Genomic DNA, 18,468 nt, shown 5'->3' with positions numbered 1-18,468 from the left:
TTGTATCTAAGCCTAACTTCTCAGTTCCCAGCAATGCCCAACAAGTGAGAGTTGTAAAATCCTATGCAGTGAACATTTTATAAGGCAAATGAGGAATTTAGGATACCAGCATTCTCCAGTTCTATGACTGTGGTGAGCAGCAAATGTGTTCTGGTCTGTGCATGGACTTCACTCAGCTGGTTAAGTCAGATACCTGTTTCATACACTTTGTCAGCCCTTTATGGTGGCATGTATTTAAGCTGCCTACCATACTCCCACAACCTCATCAGCACATGCAGAGTCCATGTCTCTAAAACTGCAAAAGAGCCCCCATAGCTGTGCTGTCTTCAAGGTTCACTGTCTACAGGGATTGTAACACTGTTCATCCAAAGGAAAAAAATTCCCCTAAAACATGCTCTTCTCACAGTGTCACTCAGAAGTTCTAAATGTCAGTGTTAGAGGTGAGTAAGCTCTCAGACAACATATAGTTTCCCTTTCCTTAAAACACAGAGGGAAAGGCCTCTGCCACAAAGTACTGTGAATTGCTGGTAAACTGAAGACCAAGAACTAACCTTCCATATCAGAGGACCATGGGAATTAGGTAAATGTCAGCCACTTGACATACACTCTCCCTTCTCTCCCAAGCAGAGTGGCCCTAGGTCTAACAGATGTGAAAACATGTTATGTGCCTGTCAGTGTGTGACAGGGGCATGAGTGAATAGGATCACGCTGCTCCCATCCACTGTACTTCAATGTCAAAACTTCAGAGTTCCTCCACCAATATTAAATTTCTCCCACCTAACATCTCCACCAACCCAGTATTAAGTTCAAATCCTATGAAAACTAAGCCATCCTTTATTACACACGGTGTCGGTTGGAGAAGCATATTGCTCAGGCTGCATGGACATTTCATTGATTTAAATGTTTTTATTTAAAAAAAAAATTAAAGACCTTCATGGCACAACTTCTTCCCAGCACAGTTATGTCTTAGTCATATCAATTACAATACAATTACAACCAATAAATCAAGGAGGGGAATTCTGACTTTAAACTTAAAGGGGGGAAGGGCACACTTCAAAACAAAGTTAAAAAATACTTTCAGATAATTGCCAACACAGCTGTTTTATATTGGCATCCATCCCGCTGTCTAAGCAATACAGACACAGGAAGTGCTGAGAAATAGTGTCCCAATACAAGGTGTACAGATGAGGTAATTTACAACACAGAAGTTGTTACTCTGTAAACCCTGACCCTCCCTACCCCCACCCATTCAGATCTTTTAAAACTCTCCACATTTCTGCAGTGACTCTGTTTCTTCGATTTACTTTAAAAGGCTCTTAGGTGGCACACCAGAGTCCTCTGTATTCACCCTCAGCTCTTGCACAGGTTTGATGTGTGAGGAGGCCCAGGTTATCTACAGCTGTCCACACCAGCCTCAGACACACCTACACTTCTGAGCTGTGAGCAGGGTGTGGAGTCCTGATCTACAACTTTCCGTTCCACCTCAAGAGAAAGAATTCACCAGTCTAAGTGTCTTGTTCAAATCACGATCCAGTGCAAACATAATCACAAACTGCATCTCTGGCACACCTGGTGCTTTCAGCTCTGCACAAATCCAACGTAGTGACCCCCCTAGCACGCAAGGGCAACCAAGAATCAAGTACAGTAAAGAGTCACTGCAAGTGGCCAAAAAGAAGAAAAATCACTCTGCAGTCAGGTTTTCCTTTTAGCTGTCTCTATGGTTGAGAAACGTTAAGAAAAGAAAGCATTAGCATCCTCTACTTTTGTCATTACATTCGCTAAAGCCACCACCTTGATAAAGTCACTAAAGCCAAGATGGGTTAAGAAAGTTAGGTAAGTTAATTAAATTCAACTCCCCAAACAATTATGTTTTATCTATGATGCCAGGTGAGAAAGGCTTATGAATCTATAAAGGGGGAACTAAGATTTTAGGCCTTAAAATATGTTGGAAGATTTTCTTTCCTAGTCCCCACAGGCAGCTACTGTAATGAAATAACAGGAGAAAATACAGAGCTGATGTTTTGCTATTGTGCTTAAAAAACTAGGCTTCCTCAGTGAAGCACCTGATAAACTTAGGTGGTTGGATTACAGTGGAAAGTCCACTTTATACACACACAAACACACAAAAACTGGCGACTTTTCCTATCCCCAATCCCTGCAATGCTGAGACACAGAATGAGTTTTATGGCAAAGGATCCTTAATCCCCAGAGACGCTTTGGCTTGTGGTGCTTTTTTTTTTTTTTTTTTTTTTTAAGGCCTCTCTGCCCTGCCCAGTACCATGGGTCAAATGAGGGGTGTATAAAAATGAGGGCCTTGGGAAGCTTCCATGGTATGGGCTGTAGTTCCCTCAGGTTTGAATGTGAGACACCCACCCAGCGAGACCTTTACACAGGGAACTTAAATCTAACCTTGATAAATAAAACCAAACGTTTATTTACACCAAAGAATTCCAACACTGGATCTTTCACATATGAAGGACAAAGTATTATATATATACACACAGCAAGGGATGGCAGGGCCATAACAAGAGAACTGAGTTTCCCACAATTACAGGTCTACCATTTCTGGTTCACTGGAGATAGTGGCTCTGCTCCTGCCTCTCAAATACACTTACAACTCTGAGAGCAGGGCTCCTCACTAGATGGCATGTGGAGAAGGGCAAGGCAGGAAGGGTTAAAGTACAAAGCTTAAAATGAACCCAGTGTGGCCACATCACCCGTTAGCTCATAAGAGTGCTAGCAAGAAACTTATATGGACAGTATTTCTTTTTTAAAAAGCAATAAATTATGCCCACTAACTAACTGACTTCAAAATGGCCAAGTCAAAGAAAATTGAAAAAGATTTTGCCTTTCCTCTCCTACCAGCTATGAAGTCTGGAGATGAAAAGGGAAAGACCAAAGTAGGAGCCTAGAAAGGAAAGTATCACAAATGGAAATAAAACTAAAATTAAAATCATTTAGGGTTAGGTTAGTAAGACATGATTCGTTCAGAAAAAAAGCTTTTAGATCTGTCTGCAAGTTGGGTAGACTTTTAACATCTTGATGTAAATAAGACAGACCCACCTCCACCAGAGCCGGAATAACCCATGGATGCAGTCCTGGAGAGAAGAGATGAAGTGGCCAGCCAGCAGAATAGTGTTTCAGGATGGACTGGGTCCTCCCTACCTTTCCCCACCCCTCCTTCCTTGATGAACTACAGTTTATAATCTCTGGAGAAGAACATGAGATAGAAGCCCCAAGAGTGTACAATGTGGGGAGAGCAATGTGGGAAAGGGAAGAACTCTCCACCCAAACACAGCAGCTGGGTCTGAGGCCAGTTTATCTTTGTTCATTAGTGGTGATAAACTGAATTTGGAAGGGGAGAAAAAATTTTGTCCATGAAATATTCCACCTGCAGGTAATTTTTTCAGGGAGTCCCCTGAGTTACGAAAAGTCCAAGTTTTTTTTTTTTTTTTAAAAAAAGAAAAGAAAAAAGAAAAAAAAAGAAAAAGAAAAAGAAAATCAGCCTATAATTTTTTTTATGACTCAACTACTAAATCCACAAGCAACGGTTTAGACACGGTGCTTCTGAAGTGTTCTCACCCTCCCAAGCAGGCGAAAGCTGCATCAAGGAGAGGGTGGACTGCCCCCCTCTGCTCAGGCATCAGAAGACAGATGGGGTGATTACTGCTGAGCGCCAGCAGCAGCTGGAACAGGTATCCCAAGTGAGTTGGCAGCGGCAATCACTGGTGAGCCCGCCAGAGGTCCAAGGGGTGAAGGGGTTGGCACTGAAGAAATCCCTGAAAGAAAAGAGCCATACTGTAAGCCAGTGACAGACACCAAACACATAAATCAGAGCCACCCAATCTTCCATGTTTTCCCCAAAAGTTAACACAATAATTTTTTTCTTTACAATTTCTCTTGAACACATTTTGCACACTTCAAAGTTTAATCTGTATAAATCTAAGTTAAAATTATAAGTTCTATGGAGCTGGAGAGATGGCTCAGCAGTTAAGAGCACTGGCTGTTCGTTCAGAGGTCCAGAATTCAATTCCCAGCAACCACACAGTGGTCCACAACTATCTGTAATAGAATCTGATGCCCTTTTCTGGTTTGCATGAAATAAACAAGTAAATATTTTAAAAAATACTAAAAGTTCCAATTAATGAATTTAGCAGACAACTGGCAATTATGCACAGACACCACTGTCAGCCTGTTTAGGGTAGCACTGTTTAGAAGCTCTGCATCCCACTTTCCCAAAGGGGTGCTACAAAGAAATGTGGCTACAAGGACTGAGGCCACAATACTACTACTTTTATACTCAGTTTTTATTAGATAGCTGTGTGGGCAGTTGTACCACACTGAAAAGCAGCATAGAACTTTAACAATGGTCACTTAGTGGAGAAAGGTACGTTCTTGCCTCTAAGTGGTGATTTGTTTTTGGAAATTTATTTCCATTTGGTTTCTTCTCCATTTCCATCACAACTATGCAGTCTGCTATCAAACAGACAGTTCTCCCACCCCACCTTCTCTCAATTCCCCCAAATACAAGACACCCTTCCTATCTGTGGGGTATATGTTCCCATGCCGCAGGGTCCCGGAAACCATGGATAGTACCCAACACTATATATGTACAGTCTCTTTTTCTACATACATATATACAATAGATTAATTTATAACTTAGTCACAGTCATAAATGAATTTCCAAATACAATCACCACTTAGAGGCAAAAATGCACCTTTCTCCACTAAGTGACCATTTTGGTTTGACAGCTGTTCAAAGACTAATTATAACAAAAACTCTTTTTAAAAAGTTATATGAGTTCTCAACAGACACCAGTCAAATAGTACTTTTGAATCATGAGTAAGTAAAACCATGAATATTGGAGATTACTGTTCATGATTCAAAATACAAGCCAGGTAGTGGTGGCCTACACCTTTAATCCCAGCACTTGGGAGGCAGAGGCCAGCCTGGTCTACACAGTGAGTTCCAAGACAGCCAGGGCTATACAGAGAAACCCTGTCTCAAAAAAACAAAAACAAACAAACAACAAAATCAAAATACAAAAGATTGAAAGGAGTGTGTAAGTGAAAAATCTTGGAGCTATACAAGACTCTGTTTCAAAAAACCAATCACTACATACATACATACATACATACATACATACATACATACATACATCTCTTTGCTCTTTGTGTTTTGTTGGGAATTCAAATCTCTGCAAAAAATTTTCTGTAGGAATACTATAATTTTGAATACTATAACTGTTGATATCTTACAAGACAGTGTCATTAAAAGTATACCCAGAGAATTTAGCAGCATAGATTATATATACCCACCCACCAATTTTTGATCCCCACCATCCATGTAAACCAGGGTTCAGGAGGGGAAAAGATAGATCCCTGGGACTGTCTAGCTAGTTACCCTAACCTAATTGGTGGGTCCCACGGAGAAAGCCCATGGCTTGTGGTACACATGGACACACATAAAATAACTCAATGAAACAAAGTGGATGGCTCCTGAATAATCACATTCGAGGCTGACTTAAGGTTTCCACCCAAATGTATACCAATGTTCTCACACCGACCCACACTCACAATTTTACAATGAAGAAAAGGTATACAACAAATCAGGCACAAAAAGGAAACTGAAACCAAGAATAGTAACTTTCTTCTACCAACCTGACATCATATTGGCGCTGCTGACAGGCGTGCTGCCCCCTGCCATGCTAGTGGAGCTCATTCGAGCCTGGTCCTTCACAACAGTGTCTAGAAAACAGAGAAGAAGGTTGGCTTGTTCTGCGTAATGTACAAAACTAGTGGGGAGAAATAAGAGGAGCTATCTTCAATCTTTGCATTTAATTTATATTGTCTATCACTTCTAGAACATAAAGTAGCAACTACCTTCACCATGAATCAAATAAATATTATATAATAAACACCTAGCCTGTACAAACTGCAGTTAAAAATCAACTGTGAATACAATGGTAGGATGATGAGTAAATATCCATTATACAGCCAATTAAAAATGAAGATGGCTAAATGGATGTTTAATGGAGACACTAAATGTTTAACCTGGCCAAGACAGCAATTTAGTATTAGTGAATTGGTCCAAAGCAGAAGAATGAGTGGGCCAAAAGTACTTGCGTGTGTGGGACAGAATATTATCATAAACTTTATTCTTTATCTCATATGTGTTTCAGTGACAGTAGAATGGCTAACAGGCTATTAGGCTAATTGGAAAATCACCAAGTTATTCTTTGGCAAACAATCCAACAGTAACAGAAACAGCATTGTAAGTCTAGAGTGGGTGGGAGTAACATTTCACTCACAAAGCAGTTGGCTATATACCCATAAACCTTACAGTTTATACAATAGCAAGACTTGAAAACCTCTCTAGCTCTCTCCAACAAATAATTAATTAGCAAAGGTAGGTCAGGTCAAGACCTACTCTACTCAATCAGGTCAAACCAGCCACTAGAAAGCAGAAGGAAAAGAAATCTTTGCAACTCCCCTCCCTACCCCTTTTCAGATAAGAGTCTTACTTCAGAACCCATCCTAGCTTGGTTGTTACTATGGAGCCCAGACTCCCAAGTATAGAGATTACAGGCACAAACCACCATATAAAGAAAAGTATAAAATTTTATTAAAGCATTATCATGCACTTTTTTAATTTTGGTAGTATTGTGAATTAAACTGAAGGTTTCACATATACTAGGTAAGTGCTCTGGCACTGCCTAGATCTCAAGCCTGCTTCCCCAAATTCTGCATGGCAACTGATGTCAGTGCCCCCTTATCTGAAGAAAATGAGGCTCAAAGTGCGTGAAGTAGCTTCTTGGTAGACTAATAGGAGTTGATCTATTCTGGGTCTGATCTATAACACTAAGTCCACTGTAAACTCTCCTCTGCCTCAAATGGTCCACTGGGCAGTGAAGGGCTACACAACTGGACTCACAGAAGTAAGGGTGCTCCATGGCCTCTCTTGCAGTGAGCCGTGACTGGTGGTCGTATCGCAGCAGCTTGTCCAGAAAATCCAAGGCCTCAGGGCTGACAAGGTGCTGGTTTTCACTATGGACAAAGCGTTCCCATCGCTTACGGGAGTGTCTGTAAGGCAAAATTAGAAATGAGAAATGGGCCACAGGGTACAGAAGCCTAACCAAAAGCAACGAGGAATAAAATCCAAAGAACAGCCTTGCAGCACTACTGTATTACAGAGGAGTAGCACCCACAGACAATAACTGGCAATGACAGTGTTGCTCTGCAGTGGGTTGGCCTGCTGCTTGTATTCTAATGCTAATATGGGTTCCTCAAGACCTGCTCCAGAGACAGAGAGCCCACATAGACCCAAGTGACCTGGCCCCCAAGTTATTTCTGATGCCAACAGCCAATAGCTGGGCAGACATGGGTTTAAGGGTTCCTGGGCCTGGGGGTCTGAGAGAGGTGAGAAGGAAGAGAAAGTTGCCATGGATAAGGAGTCAAGAAAACATGGCCCTGAGGGCTGGCCAATCGGAATTAAGAGCAGCCCAGATGAAACATAGTAAGTGATAACTCGGGGTTATCGATAGGAAATAGATTTTAATAGCACAGAGGGTAGATATCTGTCCAGCTCTACGAGCTGTGAGGGTCTGGACAGACGGCCATTCAATCCAATGTTATCACGCGCGCTCAATCAGCATCCTACAGCACCAGACAGATACCTTAGCACTTTTGGCAAAGACAATTGCCAAAACAAGAGACTTGAGGGGTGGCGGGTAACTTACCTGCCCAAGATATCGTTGAAACGTGGATCTAATTCAATGTTGTACTTGTCAATATAGTCATATAAATCTTCTGTTCCCAGAACCTTGGCTATCCTCACCAACTAATATCAAAGAAAAAAAAAACAAACCCACACCTCAAGCATAATATATAATCAAGTCAGCAACTAATAAATGAGTTAAATAAAGTAATATGCCCTACAAGTAAATGTTACCCCATAAAGTTTAATTCAAATTTTGGTGTGTAGTAGGGGTAAATTTCATATAAAATTCCTAAATAAACTCAATTAGAAAATGTTAGAAAAAGCCAACTACTTTGCCTGGTTCTTCCTCCCCTTAAAATGTCCCCCTAGAGGTCTTTTTCTCCTCATCACAACTCAAATGATGATGGCTCTTCTTTTAGAACTTGTTATATACACTTTTGCATTCACAATAGCTTTAGTCTCAATTGCTTTTATTCCCAGATTTGCCTACAGATAGACAACGAGCTACTTGAAGGTATTCCTCTGCACCCTGTACCCCTCAGTCCTGTAAGGCATTTGACACAAAGCTACAAACTTTAAACTTTAGTTGACATCAAAACCAGCCAGAACTAGAGTTACAGGTCTTTGTGAGCCTAATGGTGTGGGTACAGGAAATGTCCAGATCCTCTTCAAGAGCAACAATTCTTCTCAGCGTCTAAGCTGTCAATCTGGCCTCTATGTATGTGTTCTACTGAGCGATTCACATGTTCACTTCAAACAGAAGCAAGAGCAAAACATTAAAAGGATGGTTGTGTGTGTATCCAGGAGGTGGTAGTGCACGCCTCTAATTCCAGCACTTATCTCTGTGAGTTCGAGGCCAGCCTGGTCCTGGTCTACAGTTCTAGGGCAGCCAGGGCTGTATAGAAAGATCCTGTCTTGACAGTCCCAGCCACCCACCCCCCAAAAAAAGGTTATATCTAGCTGTTTCAAGGACCACTAAAGCTAGCTGAACAAGTAGAGAACTCTCAGATATTATGTCTAATGATCTGGGCTAGGGAGGTGAGGTCTGTGGTAACTGTACTTTACATTAATTTTTTTTTTTAATTCTTTGATTTTTGAGACAGGTTCACTCTATGTAGCGCTGACTGTCCTTGAACTTGCTCTGTAGACCAAACTGGCCTTCAACTCACAGAGAACTGCCGCAGCCTCTTGCTGGGATTAAAGGCATGAGCTACCATACCTGGTGGGTAGGATGGGGAGCAGGGATTGAAACAAGGTTTCACAGTGTAGTCCTAGAACTCAGAAACTCACATGCCATTTATATTACAGGTGCAAGGACTAAAGAAATGCACAACCACATCTGGATACACATCCAGGCTGACTTGGAACTTACCAGGTAGCCCAGACCCACAGATGTTTCTAATGAGTTTCCAGATCTGGCCATCTTTACACTAAGTCAGTACATTTCTTTTTTTGTTTTTGTTTTTTAGCATAGAATTGTAGGAGGAGCTAAAGTGGGAAGAGTTAGGAGAGGAAAAGGAAGAGGAGGAGTCAGAGAGCAGAGATGTAGGAGGATGGAGAACCACACAGGTATGGACAGCAGTCGTGGGGAACAACTTATAATTAGGTCAGCTAATTGGGATACAACTCTCTTTGTATGGGCATCTTGTTATTGATCATTATCAAATATATAAGCCTTTGATTAATCTTTAAGAATTAGAGTCTCATTCTCTCACTGAGCCCGCATGGATGGCGGAATGGTCTGGGCAATGCCCTGCCTTGCGGAGACAGCGTGGAAGATTGGCAGAGCCATCTCTCACACTGGCGTCTCGTGGGTGGCAGGGCTGGTGTTTCTGGCTAGCCATTTCTAGCTGCTTCGAGCACATGGCGTTCAGCCGAGAAACATGGCGGCTGAGCTAGGCAGAGCCGCCGCAGCTTAGTCGGCTTGACTAGAGGCCGATTTTACTACAACATAGAATAGTTTATTCAGGGCATGGGGAGGGGAGTCAGGAGGGTAGGAGAGGCAGAGAGTTAGAGAGAGAGAGTTAGAGAGAGAGTGAGAGTGTGAGAGAGAGAGAGAGAGAGAGAGAGAGAGAGAGAGAGGGAGAGACACACACACACACACACACACAGACAGACATTTCTTAATGGGAGTAACATGTTATCACCTGATCATAATTGTCATGTCCATGGAAAAACGGCTCCTTCCGGAAGATCATACTCGCCAGCATACAACCCAAGCTCCACATATCCAAGCTATAATCGTACATCTGTAACGAAGACATCATTGTCACATATGCATTCCCACGCTTGTCACTTCTCCACACAAAATAGACATTTTTATGTCTGTGAGTACACTGTCACTCTCATCAGACACACCAGAAGAGGGCATCAGATCCCATTACAGATGATTATGAGCCACCATGTGGTTGCTGGGAGTTAAACTCAAGACCTTTGGAAGAACAGTCAGTGCTCTTAACTGCTGAGCTGGTTAAGGGACCCCCAAAATAGACATTAAAAAAAATTTTTTTAAAAATCACTTTGCTCATAGTAAAACATCAGTAACACATTTCTTTCACCTAGTTATTGGCTTGTTTGGTTTTTCTTTAATGCAAGAGATGGAACCCTGAGCCTTCCTTGTGCATCCTAGGCAATTGGCTGACCACTAGGCTACATTGCCAGTGTGTCTTTGTGTTTAGGATAGGGGGTGAGTGCACTATGTGCACGTGAGTGAAAGTAAAGTATCCCCTGACAAAAAGTCCAGGGAAAGGCATGACTGCCTGGAGCTGGAGTCAGAGGTGGAGCCAGAGGGGGCTATGAAAACCCATCTTAGGTCTTCTACAAGATTAGTATGTGCTCTTAACTTCTGAGGCAACACAGGCTCTCAACTCAGTTTTCCCCCTATTAATTTATTTATTCTAGTTAACATCCCAATCTACCCTCTTATGCTCTCACACAGTCCCTCCCTCTCCCCTTCTCCAATGAGAGCCCCCATTCCCACCCCGGGTACCCCCACACCCTGGCACATCAACTTTCTACAGGGCTAGACACATTCTCTTCCACTGAGGCCAAACAAGGATCCTATTGGGAGAATGGGATCCACAGGTAACAGCTTTAGGGACCCAGAAGAAGATCAAACTTCCCATCTGCTAAAAAGGCCAGCCTGTAAGCTCTTTGGCTGGTGGTTCAGTCTCTGAGAGACCCAAGGGTCCAGGTTAGTTGATGTTGCTGGTCTTCTTGTGACGTTCCCATCCCTTCCCCCAACTCTTCCATAAGAGTCCCTAAGCTCTGTTCCCTTTTTGGCTGTGGGTGTATGCATCTGTTTCAGTCAGCTGCTGGTAAAGCCTTTCAAAGGACAGTTATGCTAGGCTCTTACCTATCTTCTTCAACTCAGTTTTAAAGCAAACTGTAAGTACTACTTTGAGCTGCTTTTTTCACTAACAGAAGAAAACCCTGCAATTTTACTCTGTGAAGAAATCCAAGGATCACCTTGAGAGGAGAGAGGGCTTACCCTATTTAGCTAACTTTTTGAGAGAGGATACCACTGCACAGCCCTGGCTGGTCTGAACTCACTATGTCCCCCAGACTGTCCTTGAACTCAGAGAGCTGTCTGCCTCTGCCTCCTGAGTGCTGAGACTAAAAAGCATATGCCACCATATGGCACCATACCCAGCAAAGCTACATACTTTAGAGACTGACTATTCTTCTAGAAGGCCAGGTTAGAGTCCAAGCACCCAGATAGCAGCATGTAAAGATCTGTAACTCAAGTCAAGGAATCCAATACCATATTCTTACCTCCATGGACACCAGGCACAAATGTGATACTCAAGACATACAATTGAGCAAAGCACCCATATATAAAATTATATAAATCTAAAAAAAAATTGAAGATTTAATTATATGCATGAATGTTTTGCCTGTGTGTATGTATGTGTATTTCATACATAATTCTGCAGAGGACAGAAGTAACTAATTAATGTGAGCCATCATTAGGTTCTAGGAGCTGCACCCAGTCCTTTGACAAGAGCAGTGCTTTTAACTTGTGAGGCATCTTTCCCACCTCCCTTTTTTCACTTTTTAGGACAGGGTCTTACACTATAGCCCAAAGCAGGTCTCAAACGTGTAATCCTCCTGCTTCAGCCTTCAAAGTGCCAGGATATCAGTGTGAATGCTCATACCTGGAATGTGTGTGTGGGTAGATAAGGTACTCTTTGTATTTGAGATCAACTAAGAGATGCTTCTTTCTTTTTAAAAGAATCTCACATAGCCCAGGCTGGCCTTGAACTGACCCTTCTACCTGTCTCCTAAAAGCTGGATTAAGTGTGTACAACACATCTTCCACATCAAGAGAATCTCTTATTGAGTATCTTCTGGTTCTGCTTTAGGTAAATTTAGGACCATAACTTAACACTACCACACAAAAAAAGGCAACTCAGGTATCTTACATTTTGCCTAAAGAAGAACAGCTATGGATATGATAAATGTTTATTCAATGCACAAACTGATGTTTCTGTAAACTATGTGTAAAATAAGCACAGGAATAATACTGTACTTACATTCTCTTCTTACCTGATAATCTACAAGTAGTTCTGGACCTTTGAAATATCGGGAAGCAACTCGGACGTTATACTCTTGGCCAGGATGGTAAAACTCAGCTAAACCCCAGTCTATTAGCCGAAGCTGAAAGGGAAAAAGAGAGAGAGAACAAGTCATATGTAGCTCATTCCAACACTGGAGTACTCCAGAGGAGGTATCCTCACCCCCGCCCCGGCCGGGGTCACATCCTTGCCAGCACCTCACAGTATCATCTCATCCTCATTTAGCTACTTTAGTACATGGTCAGTGCACATGTCACCACTCTGCACAGCCCCTGGTCACCATCTTAAGAAAAAAGGTCTACCGGAGAACATCTGACTTTGGGGTTTTTTCCTCTCTCTGACCTCATTTCTTTTTCATTCTATCTCAACTCTATCCGTGTTGCAATTCCATCATGCCATGCCATATTGTGAAATTGAGATTTTAATGTATACATATTATTTTTCATCCATGGTTTCTGACTCACAAATTTTCACAACACCTATTTTCTAAGTTTCTAAGATGATAAACATATTTTGAATAAAGTTATTCTGTGTGGTGGCCATTGATCCTACAGATTTCTAGGCACTGAGCTACATTCCCGGCCTTAGTGTCTGGCATAGTGTAGGTCTTAGAGAACAAAAGTCCCCCTATGTACTCATTTTACCCATTCCCCTTTTCCTGAAGGTAAACAACAGGAAGTGAGTTTCTCTTTTCTAAACCAGATCATGGAAACTTACTCGAACATCTGTCCTGGCACAGATCCTCTATGAAGATATCCTTTTCAAATAGGTCTTACATCACATGAGGGACGAATGTGAAGGAAGTAGTCTTGTTGTTCTCCCACTGAGCCTACCACATTGCTGTAATTGGCTGTACACACTTCACACACTCTGGACAGCTGTGTGGCAATTCTTAGAAAGCAGTATGCTGGGACATGGCATGGGAACACTGAACAGCTCCCCACACGACGTACCCTCAGCATCTCTCCGGTATGTTGTCATTTGTAATATTTTGAACAAACCAGTAAATCTATTTACCTAAATTCTAAGAAAGTTCTAGCAAATTAATTGAACCAGAGGATTGTGTGATCTCAAGCAACAGTGGTTGTTCAGAAGCATAGATGGAAGCCCTGGGGCTTGTTACCAGCAATTAAGAGGGAGGAGGGGCAGTTTTAGGAGCCTGCTATGTCTAGGCAGTAAGTGCTTAAACTAGATGGAATTAGGACACTCTGCTAGTGTCTAATGTAGAATTAATTATTAGCTTACTCGGGTAGAGAAATTATTTTTCTTCTTGGCATATGTTTCTTCCTGACATTGCATTGCTGTGTCCACTCCAATACACCCAAAAGTGTCATTTTCTATTGGAACCCCAAGGAACATCGTTCTATGCTGTGCTGGCTAGTTTTATTTCAACTTGATACAAGCTACAGTCATTTGGGAAGAAGAAACCTCAATTGAGAAAACCTTAATTGAGACTGGTAGGTAGGCAAACCTGTAGTGCACTCTTGACTGAACAGGCTAGTAAGTAGCAATCTTCATGGCCTCTGCCATCAGCTCCTGCCCTCTGGGTTCCCTCAGTGATGGACTATGTTATGAAACTGTAAGCTGAAATATACCCTTCCTCCCTGAGTTGCTTTTAGTCATGATTTTTATCCCAGCAATGGAAATCACAACTACGACATGTCCCTTAGTTAAAGCTATAATATCCTGTTATCTGTTACCGCCTTCTCCCTGATCCCTCCATCCTTCCTTCCTTCCCTTTCCAATACCCCTCTGAAACAGGGTCTCACTATATAGACCAAGTTGGCCTGAACTCAAAGCAATCTCCTAGTTCAACCTCTTAAGCTTTGAGACTTCTTGAACTTTAGTCACCACACTTGATTCAAACAAACGCTTTATAGACAAACATTTTTGTCTGCTTTGTTCACTCATAAACCTCCAGCCTTGAAACCTCTATTATGTGGTATATGTCAAAAACCGTATTAATTGAATGAGTAAGTAACCTAAATCCTCAATGACTACAACAGTAATCACTGTGAGTTTGGGCAGCTTAAAAAACTGGATGTCAGGGTATAACATAGCATAACATAACATAACAAGACACTGCCGTGGGTTGCCAAGATGGTTCAGCAGGTTTATACACAAAGCCTAATTAATGACCTCAGTTCAAGCCCTGGGACTCACATGGTAGAAAGAAAACTCGATACCAAAGTATTCATCTGATCTCTATACATTTGCCATGGCATGCACTTGTCCACACTTATATACACATTCCCAGTTTTCCTTGACACAATAATAAATTTTAAAAATTATTATTTTAAGAAGAAAAAGCTGGAGATTATATCTATGTGTGCGTGTGCTAGATATAATGGAGATGTGCTTCTTTATAAACAAAGTTTGACAGGCTATTACTTTACCTTTCTGAGCTCATGATCAATCATGACATTATGGGGTTTCACATCTCTGTGCATAATCCCCATGCTGTGACAATAATCCAGGGCCTACAAGAAAGGAAAATGCACTTGCATGAGTTACTGCTTTTAGGTGTTTACTTTCTCTTCTATGTCAGTTTTCCTTCTAGCCTTACAACAATCCAGGGAATCAGAAAGAGGAGTCACTCTCAGCTACTTCTGAAGAACTGGTTCACATAGTTCACACTTAGGGCTCTGACATCCAAATTACAACCCCCCCCCTACTGCCCCCTCACAAAAGACAGGGTTTTGCTATGTTGTAGTCCAGGCTACTCTCAAACTTAAGTGTCCCGAATGCTGGGATTATCGGTGTGCACTGTTCTTTACTTACCTAAGTAACCTTTCTGTTCAGAAAGTATACAGCAACTACACAATTCCTTATCCAAAGCCTTGATTATTTGTACAAACACATTCCCCTCAAAAGAAAATGCAGCCTACCACCATTTATTTTAAAGACAGGAATTTCTTTAGTAGCAGAGTGGGGATGGCTCACCAGTTGTCTGCTTATATGACTATTTTATCTACATACACACCACCATGCCTATCCCTGTACACTCCATCGATGGCTGTTTTCTTGCTCTAACAGCAGAGACGGACAGTAAGACAAAGACTTCAGCCCTATAAAGAAATTTGCCAGCTCCTGATCTAGCTCACCCGTCAAATCTGAATAGAGCTTATATGCTGAAATTGAGGTGAACGGAACAACACACCTTTGAGTTTTTCAATCCTGGTCTTTGTCAACCAATGCTATTAGCTAAGTTCTTGTTCTTCCTGAAGGACAGCCTGGGTTTCTAGCTTGTAGGGCTGGGCAAACACATCTACATCTACATGTCCTGCCTTCCACATGACCCAAAAAACGATCAGTGTCCGTACAGGTGTGAGATGCTTTTAGAGGGGGCGACAGGGTCAGTGTTTTACTATATGACACTGGATGGCCTAGAACTCACTATGTAGACCCAGACTGTTTTCAAAACCAAGTATCTGCCTGCCTCTGCCTCCCAAGTGCTGGGATCAACAGCATGTACAAACATGTCCAGCTATCTTTTGAGACTTTTAAGTTTTACATAAGCTGGCATGGTATTAACCTATGTCTAACAGGAAACTTTATCCAGTTCTAAGCAGTTCTCTCCTTGTAAAGCTAATCTTGTAACTACTCAGTGGCAAGATGATTTGCGATGTCACTTTAGAAATCAAAGTCCACTTGTAGTCAGAAATCTCTAAGAAGAAATTTAAAATACTTAGAAAAATGCCCCTCTGAGGGTTGAGTTCAAGATTCTTGTCTTTTCTTGAGACAGAGTTTTTCTGTGTAGCCATGGCTGTCCTATTATGACCAACTTGGCCTGTCTCTGCCTACTAAGTGCTGAGATTAAAGGTATGAACCACCACTACCCGGTTAAAAACCCATTTGTTTGTTTCTTGACAAACACTGTAGCCCAGGATAGCCTTGAACATGTGGCAGTCCTCATACTGGGATTACAGTAAGTCCCATATCTCCAGGACAGTGCATAAGAAAAAACTGTTCTCACATTGTAACTTCTACTCTGTTTTCTTTAAGGCATTCTAGGGCTGGGGATACAGGTAACTGCTGTATGGCATGCAGCACAAAATAAAAAATGTAACAAAAAAGGCATTCTAAAGCTGCGTGTGATGGGTCATAACTCTGAGTCCCAGAATGTGAGAGGCTGGGAAAGAAAGATTAGCAAGACAGGCCTGCCTGGACAGGACTGACTGTGGGTCGTAGGGCAGCCTTGCTTCAGAGTAGGGCTCTGTCACTCAACACTTACACGTTCAAATTACACTTCTATTGCACCCCACTTCATAACTGAGATTTTATCTAAGAATATATACACTAAATATATTTTAAAACTATTGTTGAAGCCCCTGTTTTCAGCACATATCACAAAATTAATCCCCTGGGTTTCTATACCATCAAATAAACTTGTAAAGCAAAGAACAATTTAAAAATATTTAATACCTATAATTACTCACTTTCAGAATTTCATACATGTAAAATCGAATGTCATAGTCTGTTAACGTCTGGTACAATTGCTGTTAAAGACAAATGAAATAGTTGAGCTATAAAACAATGCTAAGATGAAAATTTCTTCATCCTAATTAATTTTGACTAAGAACTGGTTCATTGATCACGATCCCAAGATTTGTTTTTCAAATGCTCTCTACCTCTCCACCAAAAACTCACTTTCTAGACTCTGAGTCTTCACCCCTACACGTCAAACACCACAAATGTGTACTTAAGGAAAGTGCCTCCATTCTTCACTTATACCAGAATAGAGAACTGTCGGCCACCTGAGGTTCTGCATTCAAAGATCTGTATTGTACGTTTGTGTTACAGCAAAACCTTTCACGATCTTTTCTCATTATCTTTTATGATCCATATCCCAGAGGATGGAGCACAGCTCAGTGACAGCTGAGTTGCCAGACGCTTTAAACTCTTAAAATCTGGGTCCAATATCCAACAGAACAAGTGTAAGGAAAAAGAACAATAACTTGAAGTTCCTAAGGATCTTAAGGAATATGTTATTCCTTATTATTATGAAACTATTATACAAATAATATATTCTTGAACATGGTTGCCTGAAGTCAACATGTACTGCCACCTTCACTAGTATGGACAGCAGCAGAAACTGTTAAATGAATGATAAATGTGGTAAGATGTAAATGTCATAGTTATTCTAAGAGTACTAAACGAATACAAGTGTAAAACTATCCAGACATGGAAAGCAGACATTACTTTAGCACTAATAAAAACAAGCAAAATGCAAGCTCCTTTTGTACTGGCATTCCCAAAGACTCTCTATGTAATCTAAAAATCCAGTAGTTTTAAATGGTTACTGATGATACCTTGAAGTCTGTGTTGTTTACATGTTCAAAAACCAAGGCAGGGGTTCGTGACTAAGGGAAGAAAAAGAAAACACATTAGTATTGGCCCTGACAGCTTTAGTTTTCAGCTTGTGGGTGTTGTGTAGTCCTTGTTGCAGTACTAAGGAAACCTTGTCCACTCCGATCATCACCACACTTAGGTTATTTTTTTGGAAGGATTTTGAAGAAAAGCTCTCTGTGCAGCTGAAATCTCACAAGGCTCGAGGCGGCCCAACCATGTACCTATTGCTCACTGGTACTGGGCTAACACATCTTGGTTTTAGTGTTATCAATCTTCTAGGAGTAACAGACTTTGTGCATGAATGAGTGTGCATGCCTGTGTGTATTGAATCTCTTCTTTCAAAGCAGGGTCTAAGCTGGTTAAATGTGTAGCTGATTTAGAACATTTAAAGCATTAAATGGTGATGACAACTGAACCAAGTCAGTTGTGCTTTGGGCTCAACACCACCGGAGCCTGATGGGCTGTGCTAACATCACTGTACTTACCACAGGGTCTTTTACAATGTCTGCAAGTGTGATGATGTTGGGACCACCTCTCAAATTCTCCAAAATCTTTATTTCACGCTTAATTTTCTTCTTCTTTACTGGCTGAAATAGTAAACAATAAAACTGTATCAGGAAAAAAAAAAAAAAGAGCCGGGCAGTGGTGGCGCACGTCTTTAATTCCAGCACTTGGGAGGTAGAGGCAGGTGGATTTCTGAGTTTTAGGCCAGCCTGGTCTACAGAGTGAGTTCCAGGACAGCCAGGGCTACACAGAGAAACCTTATCTCGAACAAACCAAACCAAACCAAACCAAACCAAACCAAACCAAACCAAACCA

General features: G+C 41.5%; 1 protein-coding gene across 5 annotated transcripts in view; it reads right to left on the bottom strand.

Moving 5' to 3' along the window:
* Positions 1-891: 891 nt before the first annotated feature.
* Csnk2a1 (casein kinase 2 alpha 1) overlaps positions 892-18,468 on the bottom strand; it is a 47,850-nt gene continuing 30,273 nt past the window's right edge. For all 5 annotated transcript variants that reach the window (XM_028774920.1, XM_028774923.1, XM_028774924.1 and 2 more), the window contains exons 4-13: positions 18,135-18,236; positions 17,610-17,660; positions 16,737-16,796; positions 14,694-14,777; positions 12,269-12,379; positions 9,868-9,969; positions 7,740-7,840; positions 6,935-7,083; positions 5,662-5,748; positions 892-3,779 (exon numbers count right to left, since the gene is read on the bottom strand). In XM_028774920.1, coding sequence (XP_028630753.1) covers positions 3,664-3,779; positions 5,662-5,748; positions 6,935-7,083; positions 7,740-7,840; positions 9,868-9,969; positions 12,269-12,379; positions 14,694-14,777; positions 16,737-16,796; positions 17,610-17,660; positions 18,135-18,236 — 963 coding nt within the window. In that variant the 3' untranslated portion in view covers positions 892-3,663. The remainder of the gene's footprint in view (positions 3,780-5,661; positions 5,749-6,934; positions 7,084-7,739; positions 7,841-9,867; positions 9,970-12,268; positions 12,380-14,693; positions 14,778-16,736; positions 16,797-17,609; positions 17,661-18,134; positions 18,237-18,468) is intronic.

The sequence above is a fragment of the Grammomys surdaster genome, unplaced genomic scaffold, assembly GCF_004785775.1.
Source record: "Grammomys surdaster isolate TR1022 unplaced genomic scaffold, NIH_TR_1.0 251, whole genome shotgun sequence".
Classification (NCBI taxonomy): domain Eukaryota; kingdom Metazoa; phylum Chordata; class Mammalia; order Rodentia; family Muridae; genus Grammomys; species Grammomys surdaster.
The sequence above is the reverse complement of the archived record's forward strand: the minus strand, read 5'-3'. Positions and strand labels throughout refer to the sequence as shown.